This window comes from Pelodiscus sinensis, chromosome 24, assembly GCF_049634645.1.
Source record: "Pelodiscus sinensis isolate JC-2024 chromosome 24, ASM4963464v1, whole genome shotgun sequence".
NCBI classification, from domain to species: Eukaryota; Metazoa; Chordata; order Testudines; family Trionychidae; genus Pelodiscus; species Pelodiscus sinensis.
The window spans coordinates 4,414,416-4,429,497 of NC_134734.1; the positions used below are offsets into that span (position 1 = coordinate 4,414,416).

Genomic DNA, 15,082 nt, shown 5'->3' on the forward strand with positions numbered 1-15,082 from the left:
CTGGGTTGTGGCTGTGTTTGCTGATACCTCCGCGTTGTCTCCACAGGGCGATTCCGGAGGCCCACTGGTCTGCAATGGGATACTGCAGGGCATAGTCTCCTGGGGAACGTCCGTCTGTGCCCTGCGGGGACGGCCTGGGGTTTACGCCAATGTCTGCAAAGCCGTCCAGTGGGTGAGGGACACCATAAGGGGCAGGCTCCCCAAATCAGACTGAGAGCTTACAGCATGTCACGCCTGCCACAGTACCCCACCCACACCAGCCACACCACTTGTCCCCTTGCCGCGGTACCTGAGGAGCACGGGGGGTGGGAATGTGGCCCGGGTGGGACTAGGATGGGGGAGTTGTCATGGGGCCAGCCCAAAGCAGTCAAGTCATGATCCAGGCCCAACAGTATCCTGAGACTGAGTTAAAAATGGGTGAGTAGTTTAGAAAGCCCGACTCAGCTGGAGATTGTGAGACAGGTTTCAAAATCAGGAGATCAGCTTGAATTCATGAAATGGTTTTTTTAAAAAAAATCATGAGATTTCAGTTAGAATCATGGGGCCAGCTTGAACACCTGGAGAGTGCTTTGAAAATCACACGAGCCAGGGCCCCTCTGAGATTTTCCAACCATGAGTGGAGGGAGTTTTGGCTTGTGCATCAACAGTGCACTGGTTTGGATGTGCACCACCATGGCACCCAATTTATTAACACACATGTTCCTGGCCTTCGGAGCAGACACACACACTCTCCTGCCAAGTAGCATGTCCCATTCCCAGCTGCCGGTGCAGACCTTGCCTCCTCACCCTCCCTGCCACCATGCGGCAGGTCCCATTCCTGGCCTCCCCCCGCCATGTGGCAACCCCGGCCACCAGAGCAGGCGTCCTCCCCCCCCCCCCCCCCCCCCCATGCCCAGCAGCTCCCTCACCGCACCATCTCAGCCGGCCCCATCTGCCGGATCACCCGCCTGCTGTGCAAGTGCTGATGCACGGCTCTCCAGAGGAGGTGGGCGGGGGAAGAACTTTTTGTGCGTGGCTGCGCAGGCTTGCACCTTAGCAGGAGCTATGATGCGAGCTGCCTAACGATGGGCTTTAAAATCATGAGACAGGATTAAAAATTATGAGACTAAATGCCATAAGCGGTGCCCGGCTCTGGTCTCTTACGTTGGCCTGGGGCAAGAAGTCCTGAAGTCTGAGATCGGACGGAGTTCAAGCTTTATGGTTCGGTGCTATGGGAACATAGCGGCAGAGATGCCCTCGTGGAGACGAGCCCTGGGAGTTCAAGTTTAGCTGATTTTCAACCACAGCCTCCAAATCTTTCGAAGAGTTGCTTCTTTTCCAGGCAATGTCCGCCATCCTCTACATCTGGTGGATATCCTAAGTGGACACATTTAGCCCTTAACGTCCCCGCAAGTCTCAACTTCAAGATTTGGCAATGGTGAGACTCAGTGACCCGAATCTCACATGATCTTAGGACAAGTCCCATGAGGATGGGTGGGTTTCACAAAGCATCGAGCCCCTGCAATCAGGTGACTCATGAGAATCTGAGCTTTTGTCGGAAAATACCGGTTGCCAGCTCTGGAGGCTGGGGAAAGAAAACTGGGAAACCAACCCCAAGAACCTCAAACAAAAAGAAAACCAAAACAAAACAGTGAATAAAGGCATCTTGCAGTTTTTTGGATGTCTTGTGATTTTTAAACCAATCTCTCAGTTTGGGGTGGGCCCAGATTTGCCATTTTGAAGGCATGCAGTAAGAGGCCCTGGAGACAACGGATGGGAAAAGCGCAGGCTGACCTCAGAGAAGAAGCTGGGTCAGAGAAGAGAGAGGCTGGTTGTGCTCATAAACTAGAGCAGGGTGGAAAATGGGGAATTCAGACATTTCAAGTGTGGGAAGAGAATCCGTTGTGATGTGGGAATGAAAAGGTGGAATCTCTTGGTATCGGATGCAGGGAGAATGCCCCCAAATTATTTTGCTCATGTTGGAAAATCATGTTTGTACAGTAAAAGCCCCTCATTTCCAGAGCCCTGCAACTTCTCTTGATTTCCCATGTGGTCCCTTCTAACACTCTAGAATCACAGAATCCTAGAGCTGGAAGAGACCTCAGGAGTCATCAAGTCCAGCCCTCTGCCCAAGGCAGGACCAATCCCGACTAAATAAACCCAGCTTAAACACCTCTAGGGATGGAGACTCCACTACTTCCCTAGGGTATTTCTACACTAGCTCGTTAATCTGAGCTAGGTAGGCAAACGAGGTGACCAGAGTTTCAAATAAAGCCTGGGATTTAAATATCCAGGGCTTTATTTGCATGTTCCCGTCCAATCGCCATTTTAAAATTTCACTAACCCGAACTCACGGCCGCGCGGCTACCCATGGCAGTGAAACGTTAATTCAAACTAAGTCCTTAGTTCAAATTATCTGTTACTCCTCATTCCATGGAGTATGCCATGTAGCCGTGCGGCAGTGAGTTCGGGCTAGTGAAATTTCAAAATGGTGACCAGACGGGAACATGCAAATAAAGCCCGGGATATTTAAATACCGGGCTTCATTTGCAACTCCAGTCGCCTCATTTGCCTACCTAGCGTGGATTAACGAGCTAATGTAGATATACCCTTAGGTAACCCATCCCAGTGCTTCACCACCCTCTTAGTGAAATAATTTTTCCTCCTGCCCTGAGCCCCCACCTCCATACTCTGACCCTAAGGACCCCACCCCCTGCCCTGAGCCCCCCCATCTCCCAGTCCTCTGCCCTAATCCCCCTGCCACACACACACACCTCTCCTTACCCCCAGACCCTTACTCCAGCCTTCATTTAAAAAAAATACAATCACTGTGATAAAGCATGGACATTTTCCATTTATTTAAAAAAAACCACTTCAGTTAAAGACCCAAGCAATGCTTGGTACATCTGCTAATCTCGAATATTAAAATGTTTCTTAAATCAAGATTTCAATGTCACATAAAGGCGAAGAAGAAATCAATCAAAACAAAATATTTGCACCTTATGGAAATGAATTGTTTTCACATTGTCAAAACAAACCCACTCTTCTGGCTTTTTCCATTTCCATCAAAAGTGCCACCGAAATTGACTCAGAGCATTGGGCAGATTTTTCAGGTCCTTTGCAATTTTGGGGTGGGATCATTTGAGATCAAACAAAACAGTTCCGAAACAAAAAGTTTTGTTGGGACATTGAGCTTTTATAAACATTTTACATTAAAACAGTAAAAATTAAAGGAAAATTTCTACACACACATGATTTGGAAGGGAACATTTGGAAATGGTTTCTGGAAATTTTTCGAACAGAATGTTTTGCTTTTTTGGATTTTTTTCCCCCCGGGTTTTGTATTTTGACAGGAACAATTCAGTGACATGGACACATGAATGTCTTCCCTGAAATGCAAGTCAGTTATTGCTGGTGGGTCTGCAAGGAAGCCAGGAAGGGGCAACTGGTGGATGGTGGAAGTGTAGATACATAGAATCATAGAATCTTAGTGCTGGAAGAGACTTCAGGAGGCATCAAGTCCAGCCCCCTGTCCAAGGCAGGACCAATCCCAACTAAATCAACCCAGCCAGGGCTTTGTCAAGCAGAGACTTAAACACCCCTAGGGATGGAGATTCCACCACTTTCCTAGGGAACCCATTCCAGTGCTTCATCACCCTCCTAGGGAAATAGTTTTCCCTAATATCCAAACTAGACCTCCCCCACTGTAACTTGAGACCATTGTTCCTTGTTCTGCCGTCCCTCACTACTGTGAACAGCCTCTCTCCATCCTCTTTGGAACCTCCCTTCAGGAAGCTGAAGGCTGCTATCAAATCCCCGCTCACTCTTCTCTTCTGTAGACTAAACAGACCCAAATCCCTTAGGGTATGTCTACACTACAAAGTTAATTTGAACTAACGGACGTTAGTTCGAATTAACTTTGATAGGTGCTACACTAGCGCTCCGTTAGTTTGAATTTAAATCGAACTAGCGGAGCGCTTAGTTCGAACTAGGTAAACCTCATTCCACGAGGACTAAGCCTAGTTGGAACTTACTAGTTCGAATTAAGGGGTGTGTAGCCCCTTAATTCGAACTAGTGGGAGGCTAGCCCTCCCCAGCTTTCCCTGGTGGTCACTCTGGCCAACACCAGGGAAACTCTATTGCCCCCCTTCTGGCCCCGGACCCCTTAAAGGGGCACGGGTTGGCTACGATGCCCGTGCCAGGTGCAAGCCTGCCAGCACCCAGCTAGCAGACCCTGTACCTGGCACGGCTCGAGCCACCCACCCGATGCCCCCCAGCCCTCTCCCTCTTCCCGGGACCAGGCTGGCAGCTCCCGGAAGCTTGCCCGGGACCACAAGAGGCGGGCACCCGCCTGGGCTAGTGCGGACATCGTGGACCTCGTCCACGACCTCCGCACTAGGCACAGGAAAGTAGCCGTGTAGGGCAGGAGAGCTGCCAGCCTGGCCACCCAGGAGCAGGTGTGCATGAAAATCAAGGTGGTCCACTGAGACCCCCGACCCTGAGCCCTGAGTTTACAATGGCTATACTGGGTCAGACCAAAGGTCCATCTAACCCAGTAGCCTGTCTGCCGACAGCGGCCAAACCTAGGGACCCTGGAGGGGATGGACCGAAGACAGTGACCAAGCCATTTGTCTTGTGCCATCCCTCTCCAGCCTTCCACAAACTTTGGGCAGGGACACCACTCCTACCCCCTGGCTAATACCACTCCATGGACCCAACCTCCATGAAATGATCTCACTTCTCTTTAAACTCTGTTCTAGTTGTAGCCTTCACAGCCTCCTGCAGCAAGGAGTTCCACAGGTTGACTATTTGCTTTGTGAAGAACAACTTTCTGTTACTAGTCTGAAGCCTGCTACCCATTCCTTTCCTTTGGTGTCCTCTAGTCCTTCTATTATGGGAACTAATGAAGAACTTTTCTTTATGCACCCTCTCCACACCACTCATGCTTTTATAAACCTCTATCCTATTCCCCCCCAGTCTCCTCTTTTCTAAAGTGAAAAGTCCCAGTCTCTTTAGCCTCTCTTCATATGGGACCTGTTCCAAACCCCTGATCATTTTAGTTGCCCTCCCCTCTCCCACCCTCTCTCTTCCCCTCTCCCACCTCCTTTTCCCAGTCTCCCCGAGTTTTGTTCAATAAAGAGAGTTTCTATTTTTGAACACAATTGTCCTTTATTTTGTACATCAGGAAGGGGGGGCTAGGGAAGGGTAAGTGGAAGGAGGTGAGGGAGGAATGGGGTACGAGCCCCCGATGGGGAGGACTGGGCTGGCTCTGCAGGCTTCTGGGGGTGGAACCTCTCCTGCAGCCCCCCAATTGCCCCTTCTCCCCAGATGGCAGCCTGTGGCAAGTGCAGCCGGTCTGATGGCTGAGTGCTGTGATGTGCCCAGTGTGGGCACTCAGGGCACTCCAAGCCAGGACTGCTTTGCAAGCGGGGCACCCCTGAGAACTGTCTGTCCGGGGTGGGGGTCGGGTCCCTTTAAGCACAGCCCTTGGCTAGCCTGAGGCAGCAGCTCCACGCTCTAAGTCCTTATCTGATGCCCTGCCAGCACTGCTTTCGGCCAGCCTTAACCCCCGTTCAGGGTCCACTTAATGTGGACGTGCTAGTTCAAATTAGCAAAACGCTAATTTGGACTAGTTTTTAGTTCTAGATGTGTTAGTTCGAATTAGCTTAGTTCGAATTAACTAATTCAAACTAAGTTAGTTCGAATTAGCGCTGTAGTGTAGACGTACCCACAGTCTCTCCTCATAGGTCATGAGCTCCAGCCCCCTAATCATTTTGGTTGCTCTCCGCTGGACCCTCTCCAATGAGTCCATAGTGGGGGCCCCCCCCCCAGAGCTGGACACAATACTCCAGATATGGCCTCACCAGAGCTGAATAAAGGGGCATAATAATACATCTCTATAGTAATCATAAATCTCTGGATTAGTCATTTTCATGTGAGTGTGGATCATCTTTATATAATCTCTATATTCTAGCCGATTAGCCCATCATAAAATGGGATTTTCAGGTCTCTCCTCCATGTCGGTCTTCTCTCCTGAGCCTCCGGTCTCTCACTCTTGCTCCATCTCTCTCTCTCTCCTCCTCCTCTTCCTCCTGCCTCCCCCCCCCCCTCTCTTTCACTTCTCCTCCCCTTCCTGCCTCTCACTTGGGGGACCGTGGAGCCCAAATGGCCGTTTTGGCTTCGCACTCCCTGTGCTGCATGGGGGGGAGGGGGGCATGGATCCCAAATGGTCGCTTGCACCGCTTGCTCCCACGTGGCGGCCTGGCTGAGCAGCACAGAAGTCAGCCGAGCGCCACGGCGGGAGGCGAAAGGGGGCGGGGCGGTGACGTTCACGGCCAGGGGGTGGGGCCTGGAGCCGCTGTCACGCCACACGTCACCGCCCCGCCCCCATTCGCCTCCCACCGTGGCACTTGGCTGACTTGTGCGCCACTCAGCTGGGCCGCTGCGGGGGAGCAAGTGGCCGTTTGGGCCCCACACTCCTCATGCAGCATGGGCCACTCAGAGGGAACAGCCAGCATTTCAGGCAACAGCGCCCCCCAGAGGGAACAGCCAGCATTTCGGCATTACAGACTCTCAGATTTTGATCTGAGGAAGTGGGTCTGACCCACGAAAGCTCATCATCTAATAAACCATCTTGTTAGTCTTTAAAGTGCTACATTGTCCTGCATTTGGCTTCAGCTACCCCAGACTAACACGGCTACATTTCTATCTCAAGACTCTCAGACACTTGGCTACTATATATATGATACTTTTAAACTTTGTATCAAGTCCTTTTTATACAGAAATGTATCTTTTCATATAGGACACAGAAACTTTGTATTAAGTCTTGGTAGAATAGTCCCTACAAATAAGTCAGGTCAAGAGAATGTCTTCGTACCAGAATAGATCTCCCCCCTTTTGCTGAATGGATTGCCCTGTGGAGTGAATGAGGTGTGACTGGAAAAGGTGTGAAAGACAATCAGTTGCAAAGGTTGGGATGGAAGTCAGATCCAAGAACAATGCGACCTGGGATTTGGGCCCACTGGACCTATGGTCGCCTTGGGAGCCAGCAGCAAGGGCCTGCTTTTGGGAGCCCCCTCTTTGGAGGTGAGCTATGTCTAGATTGAAGGCTTCTTTTGGAAGAAGCTTTTCTGGAAGAGATCTTCATAAAAAACTTCTTCCGAAAGAGAGCGTCCACACTGCCAAAGCGCATTGAAAAAGTGATCTGCTTTTTCGACAGCATCCACACTGAATGGACACTCTCTTGCATGTAATCTGTGGCCACCAGGGCACCTGTGCTTATTCCTCTTTCCTCTTCTATCCAAAGAATTCCCTCTTCCCTGTCCACACACATACCTTTTTCTGAAAGAGCTCTTTTGGAAAAAGGCTTCTTCCTCATAGAAAGAGGTTTACCAATGTTGGGGAAATCCCTCTGTTCTTTTTATTTATTTTTATTGAAAGAATGTGATTGCAGTGTAGATGTAAGTAAGGGTTTTTTTTTGAAAAATGGATAAAAAAACCCCCTCTGTAGTGTAGACATGGCAGCAGTGAGACACCCCCCAGAAGAAGGTGCCACAGATGACTAACTGCATATGCATATGATGTCAAGTATCAGAGGGGTAGCCGTGGTAGTCTGGATCTCCAAAAGCGACAAGGAGTCCTGTAGCACCTTATAGACTAACAGATGTATGGGAGTATATGCAATTTCTCACCAGCAACTATACACCGCACCACAGTAACTCTAACTCAGGAACCAATCCCTGCAACAAACCTCGGTGCCAACTCTGCCCACAAATCTACACCAGCAACATCATCACAGGACCTAACCAGATCAGCCACACCATCACTGGTTCATTTACCTGCACATCTACCAATGTAATATACGGCAGCATGCGCCAGCAATGCCCCTCTGCTATAAACATCGGCCAAACTGGACAGTCCCTACATAAACGAATAAACGGACACAAATCAGATATTAGGAATGGTAATATACAAAAACCTGTAGGAGAACACTTCAATCTCCCTGGTCACACAATAGGGCTACGTCTACACTGGCATGATTTTCCGAAAATGCTTTTAACAGAAAACTTTTCTGTTGAAAGCATTTTCGGAAAAATCGTGCCTAGATTGGCAGGATGCTTTTCTGCAAAAGCACTTTTTGTGGAAAAGCATCCATGGCCAATCTAGACGCGGTTTTCCGCAAAAAAGCCCCGATCGCCATTTTCGCGATCGGGGCTTTTTTGCGGAAAACAGTACTATGCTGTCTTCACTGGCCCTTTTGAGCAAAAGTCTTTTGGAAAAAGACTTTTGCCCGAATGGGAGCAGCATAGTATTTCCGGAAAAGCACTGATGATTTTACAGGAGATCGTCAGTGCTTTTCCGGAAATTCAAGCGGCGAGTGTAGACAGCTGGCAAGTTTTTCCGCAAAATCAGATGATTTTCCAGAAAAACTTGCCAGTCTAGACACAGCCTAGCAGATTTAAAGGTAGCCATCCTGCAGCAGGAAAACTTCAAGACCAGACTTCAAAGAGAAACTGCTGAGCTACAGTTCATCTGCAAATTTGACACCGTCAGTTTAGGGTTAAACAAAGATTGTGAGTAGCTAGCCAAGTACAAAAGCAGTTTCTCCTCTCTTGGTGTTCACACCTCCACGTCAGCTGCTAGAAGTGGGCCTCACCCTCCCTGACTTAATTAACCTCGTTATCTCTAGCCTTATTGTGGCCTGCATATTTATACCTGCCTCTGGAAATTTCCACTACATGCATCTGACGAAGTGGGTCTTTGCCCTCGACAGCTTATGCATATGACGACTCTCACAGATTTTGCATATGCATAAGATGAGAGATTTGCATGAGAGAGGAGCTGCTATAAATCTAAATTATCTTGCAGGGGGCACCCTGGGGTTTTGTTTTGTCAACATGGGAGCATCCATCAGAATTGGCAGGAGCCCAGCTCCACCTCTCCCCCACCTAACTCACCTGTCCAGTACAGTTGGGGGGAGCAACTAGTGGTAGCAAGAGGGAGTGTGCTTGTGTGTGAGTGTGTGTGTGTGATTTCTCATATGCATATGATAAGTGTTGATTGCTATGTGTATTACCAAGAAATGTGGCGTTTTGCCGTATTCCCCTGTAACGATCCCGTGCGGTGCTCTTAGTACAACAGGAGGGGCGGATTTGGAGTATGGAGTCAGGCTGCGGGGAGTTCTTGCCTCCTCTCCTGTTTCTCCATTTCCTAATGACGTGGTTGGGCCTGGAAATGCTGGGATCCTTCCTGCAGGGTCCTTCTCCCTGCCAGCTGGTGGAGGGCTTTGGGTTTCCCATTCTCTGGGACAGAGGAGTCAGCTGATGTGACAATTTCTCTCAGAGACTGTGAAGGATGAAGGCTGCAGAGGCATGGAGGTGTCCCAAAAGTGGGGTGCCCAAGGGCCAATGTACCCCCCCGGCCCTGCCTCCCCCGAGGGTCCTCCTCTTCCCCCCAAGGCCCTGCCAGGTGTCAGGAGTTGCCCACGTGGTTCTTACCCTCACCCGGCTTGGGCCGTGGGGGTAGGGCCATGGAGCTGCAGCCTCCCATGTGGCCAAGTGTGGAGAGCAGTGACGGACCCTCCACCAGACCGTGGTGTGGGGGTGGGGCCCACGGAAAGAAGCCCCCAGCCAGTGTCACTGTCCCCTGGATCTCCTGCCTGGGATGTGAGGAGGATCCATTGCTCCTCACAGCTGCCCACTCAGCTCTTAGCATGGCCAGGCTGCAGCTCTAAGCCCCCTGCCCCTCCCTTGCCTACCCCAGGCCTGAACTGGCACTGGGTCAGGGACAAAGCTGCACAGGCAACTGTGGAGAGCTGGTGGGAACCCACAAAATCCCCCACCTCCTGCCCTGGGCCAGGGGGCTGGGACATGGGCTAGGGCCGCTCTCTGGCCCCCCGCAAGACGGGCAGGTGGAGTCTCCATGCAACTCCTGCATGCACCTCAGCCAGGCGCCAGTTTGGCTTGGCCAGGGATGGGGCCTCAAGAGGGAGAGGAGGGAAGGGGACAGGATCTGCCCCATGAACTGGTCGGACCAGTCCACCCTGAGGAAGTGGGAGGGCCATGACCTTCCCCCATGCCATCCCAGCGCCACTGGTCTCTGTTCACCCGGGTTTCCTGTGGTGGGATGAAGACTCCTCCTTCCACCCCCAAGCACTGCATCAAGGGCATCTCTGTTATATCGTTTGGAGGAAGAAATCACTGGAACACAAAGAGCTTGAGCAGTTGCAAGTGTCCATTTTTTTCATAACAGAGAACTCACTAGAATCAGCCCAACCTGGCTGGGCTGATTCCTAATGAAGTAATCCAGTTACTACAACAACAAGATCTCTGTCTACAACCCAATACCCCACACATTCCTCCCCCTTAATAAGTCCCTTTAATAAAACAAACACTAACTATGGAATGAGGATAGACGGCCTCAAGTTCCCAGCTAGCCCTGGGGATTATTTTGCCTTCTCTGTGAGTTAAGCTCAACTAAAGATCCAGCTGTTAAGGAGGCCTCCTTTCTCTAGGTGGATTAACAATGACCTTAAAATCTCCGCAAATCTAAATGGAACCATTGTTCTTCAGTACTGGAACAATTGGAGTTGCCCATAGACAATGGCTACGTCTAAACTGGCATGAATTTCCGAAAATGCTTTTAACGGAAAAGTTTTCCGTTAAAAGCATTTTCGGAAAAGCACGTCTAGATTGGCAGGATGCTTTTCTGCAAAAGCACTTTTTGCGGAAAAGTGTCCGTGGCCAATATAGACGCGCTTTTCCGCAAAAAAGCCTTTTTCACAATCGGGGCTTTTTTGCGGAAAACAGTACTATGCTGTATACACTGGCCCTTTTGCGCAAAAGTCTTTCGGAAAAAGACTTTTGCCCGAACGGGAGTAGCATAGTTCCACGAGGCGTACAGATAGTTCGGAATGGCTTGCTAGTTCGAACTATCTAGCCCGTGCCACGTGTAGCCGCGCGGCACGGGGTTCGAACAAGCCGGCATTTAAAAATGGCGCTGGCCAGTTTATGCAAATGAAGCCCGGGAAATTCAAATCCCGGGCTTCATTTGCAAGTGCGGTATGCCTACATTACCACCCTAGTTCGAACTAGGGTGGTAGTGTAGACATACCCAGAGTGTCTACATTGGCATGTGCCTTTGCGCAAAATATGTGCTTTTGCACAAGAGTATCCGTGCCAGTGTAGATGCTCTCTTGTGCAAGAAAGCTCCGATGGCCATTTTAACCATAGGGCTTTCTTGCACAAGAAATTGATGTTGCCTGTCTACATTGGCCTCTTGCACAAGAACAGTTGCACAAGAGGGCTTATTGCTGAGCAGGAGCATCAGAATATTTGTGTAAGAAGCACTGATTTTATACATTAGACCATCAGTGTTCTGGCGCAAGTATTCCTGGCCAGTGTAGACAGGGGGCAAGATTTTGTGCAAAAGCAGCCGCTTTTGAGCAAAATCTTGCCAATGTAGACATAGCCGGGGGAAAGGGGAAGGTTGAGCCAGTCTTACAGTTCACACCTGGCAGGTATGAAACAGGCTGACTCAAGCCCTTTAGTCTTTCCCCCCAGCTCAGTCCACTCAACTCTGGAAGGGGGGGAGGCTTGTTCCTTGGAGACCTCTTACAATAATGGTGTCTCTCCTGCAAGCACTGGTGTCATGTTTTACAGTTCCCACATTTAGGGTTAGCATGATTAGTGACCCCCACAACAGCCCCAAATTATTTACAGTACACCACATTCCATTCCAACATTGATCTTTCATCAGCCTTGGCTGAATTGGATTTACACAGCCACACCTCGGATTCCTCCACCCTCCTGGCATGACCTGTATTTACATATCAACAATTAACAGTTAATTAACTTGCAGAGCTAAACAATTGGAGCGAGCACACCCACCCACAGGGCAGCTCTCTCCTTTTAGCTGGCTGATAGCAAGTAGTATTTCAACCCTGGCTTACACTCTCATGCTTCCCAGATATTCTCCAAAACCAGCAGCATGTTTCTTTCATACATCGGTCAGACCTGTTTCTGCTTTAGTCATCCAGTGCACATTTGCCCAGTTCAGCGGGATCTTCTGGCACCATGATCTACCCACTAAGGCTGGGTAATGTCCTTTCACCACAAACAGTGGCAATTCAGCCGTCTGCCCATTGAGCTCCACCTTAACATCACTAGTGCTCTGGAGGGGTACCGCTTCTCCCGCATACGTCTCCAGAACGATCTTTGTTGCCTTAAGTGGAAGGTGCTTTAGCTTTTCCTTTTACACCGTGTCTGACACCAATGAAACTGCTGCACCGGTGACCACTTCCATGCGTACAGGTTTGCCGCCCAACAATGGGGCTACCCCATATTCACGGGAGCCCCTGGCCAAAGACAAAACATAGCAGGGCCCTTCTTCTTCAGACGGGGTGTCACCTGGATCATCAGGAGTCTGCTCCATGGGAGGCAGATTTTCTTCTTTGTCCTGCCAGACCACAGGCATTTTTTCTTTTGTTTGCAGGCACGCTCAGTGTGTCCTTTTCCCCACACTAGCAACACACGAGGTTCTTACACCAGCATTCTGATGCACAGTGACCTGGCTTTCCACTGCAGTAACATTCCTATCTCCCCACCGTTTGGTGAGTTGGTTCTTGGACACTTCATGTACCCGAGGGGGTGTACTGAGGTATTGCGCCTCCCATGTGGCCAGTTCCATGGAGACCGCAATATCAACGGCCTTCTGTAGAGTGAGCTGAGCCTCTGCCACACACTAATCTGTCCCTTATGGTGCCATTTAACATCTCTTGAAATTCACAACGTGCCACAAGTTTTTTCAAATTTGCTACAAATGGTACAATTGTTTCACTTTCTTTTTGGTCTTTGTAGTGGAACCTTTAGGCAGTTACCAATGGTTCTGGAGCATAGTATAACCCCAGGATTTCTACAATGTCACTGTAAGATTTGGTCTCTGGCTTACCAGGGAGCAGCAAACTGTGTAGCAGAGAGTAGGTCTTAGCCCCTTAAAAATAATGGCGCTTTCTTCTCTCCCTTAATGTCATTCGCAACATCAAAAAGTTTCCTACCTTTAGTATATATCTGCCATTGCTCTACAGCACTGGTCCCCAACACGGTGCCCGCGGGCACCATGGCACCCGTGGAGGCATTTGTGTGCACCTGCCAAGTGCTCGGGGCCAGCCTGGGCACGTGGTGCATGCATGGTGCCGGAGCCGGCCCCGGGCGCATGGCGCACGGTGAGCGCCGGCCCCTGGAGCGCCGCAGATTAGCCACCCGCGCTCTGGGCATGCGGCACTTGGGGGGGCGCCGGTCCTGGGCATGCGGCCCTTGGGGGACCCCGCCCCTGGGCACAGGCCCCCCCCAGGCGCTCAAGTGTCCCCGCTCTCTGGCGCCTGGCGGGCAAACGGCCACGCCCCCTGGCGCCCGGCAACCTTAAATGGTTGGGGACCACTGCTCTACAGTCTCCTCAGAAAGTTCCAGTGGTCCTGTAAGTGTAGCCATGTGGCTGCTACAACTCCCTTCTTTCTTTCTTTCTTTCTTTCTTTCTTTCTTTCTTTCTTTCTTTCTTTCTTTCTTTCTCAGCCTCTGGGCTCCACAGGCTACATTTAGACTGCAGTCTTCTTTCCAAAGAAGCTTTTTTCGGAAGAGACCTTTGCAGCGTTCACACTGCAAAAGTACATCAAAAAGGTGATCTGCTTTTTCAAAAGAGAGCGTCCACACTGAATGGACACTCTCTCGAATGAAAGCTGGGATTACTATGGATGGAGTGGTCACCAGGGCACCTGTGCTCTTTCCTCTTTCCTCTTCCTTTGAAAGAACTTCCTCTTCCCCATTCATCCGGGCCTTATTGGGAAAGAGCTCTTTCAAAAAAGGCTTCTTCCTTGTAGAATGAGGATTACCAATGCTGGAAAACCACTTGGCTGTGTCTACACTGCACCCCTTTTCCGGAAAAGGGATGCAGATGAGACAAGTCAGAATTTCAAATGAAGCGGTGGATTTAAATTTTCCCCGCTTCATTTGTATAAACACGGCTGCCGCTTTTTTCCGGCTCGGGGTTTTGCCGGAGAAAAGCGCCAGTCTAGACGGGATCTTTCGGAAAATAAACCCTTTTCCGAAAGATCCCTTATTCCTGAATTTAAGAGGTATAAGGGATCTTTCAGAAAAGGGTTTATTTTCCGAAAGATCCTGTCTAGACTGGCGCTTTTCTCCGGCAAAGCCCCGAGCTGGAAAAAAGCGGCAGCCATGTTTATACAAATGAAGTGGGGAAAATTTAAATCCCCCGCTTCATTTGCAATTCCGACTTGTCTCATCTGCATCCCTTTTCCAGAAAAGGGGTGCAGTGTAGACACAGTCCTTCTGTTCTTTTGATTTTCTTGCAGAAGAATGCAATTGCAGCATGGACGTTCCTCACGTTTTGTTGGAAAAACGGCCCTTTTTCCGACAAAACTTTGTAGTGTAGACATACCCAGTGTTGCAGTCAGTTCTCACTCCCACCTTACAGAACAGCGAAAAAGGTTTGTTTGTTTTATATATATATTTACTTCTTCCAGTGTTTCTCAACCTTTGTTTATAAAGTACCCCTTTTAAAAAAAAGATAACTACCCCCAGTACCTACAGTTTTCAGACACACACAATTTTTTTCTACCATTGCAACACATTCATTGAAACAACGTAATCGTAGCTGGGTGGGCGATGACATTTTTCGGTGTAAAAAGTACAAAAATAATAAAGCTCTGTAACACTTAAAAAAAATTCAGTTTCATTTCAGTTGTGTTGACGTACCCCCCAGACTTCTCTCGAGTTCCCCTAAGGGTACTCGTACCACTGGTTGAGAAACACAGGGCTAGGCCCCTCGCTGCCCCCCGCGGGGAGAGGGGGTCAGGAGTGGGTTATGGGCTGTTGGGAATCAAGCTGGGCCGCCATCCCAGAGGTCAGCGTCCGAGCAGCCCCAGGGCAAACCCAGCGCTGAGTATCAGGAAGCAGGGCCTGGTTACCCAAAATTCAGGACCAGGTCAGGAGAGCAGGAAGAGAGGGGGAAAGACACCTTCCAGAGCAGGGCGGGAGGCGCAGGGAGGCAGGTTTGGCAGTGGAGAAGGTTCTGTTCCAAGGGCTAATCC

The 15,082-nt window shown here is 49.9% G+C and overlaps 1 protein-coding gene across 1 annotated transcript in view; it reads left to right on the forward strand.

The window, feature by feature from the left end:
- The window catches only part of LOC102449909 (uncharacterized), a 33,744-nt gene extending 32,091 nt beyond the window's left edge, over positions 1-1,653 (forward strand). Inside the window, exon 12 of the mRNA XM_075908244.1 lies at positions 47-1,653. Coding sequence (XP_075764359.1) covers positions 47-214 — 168 coding nt within the window. The 3' untranslated portion in view covers positions 215-1,653. The remainder of the gene's footprint in view (positions 1-46) is intronic.
- The last annotated feature ends 13,429 nt before the right edge of the window (positions 1,654-15,082 follow it).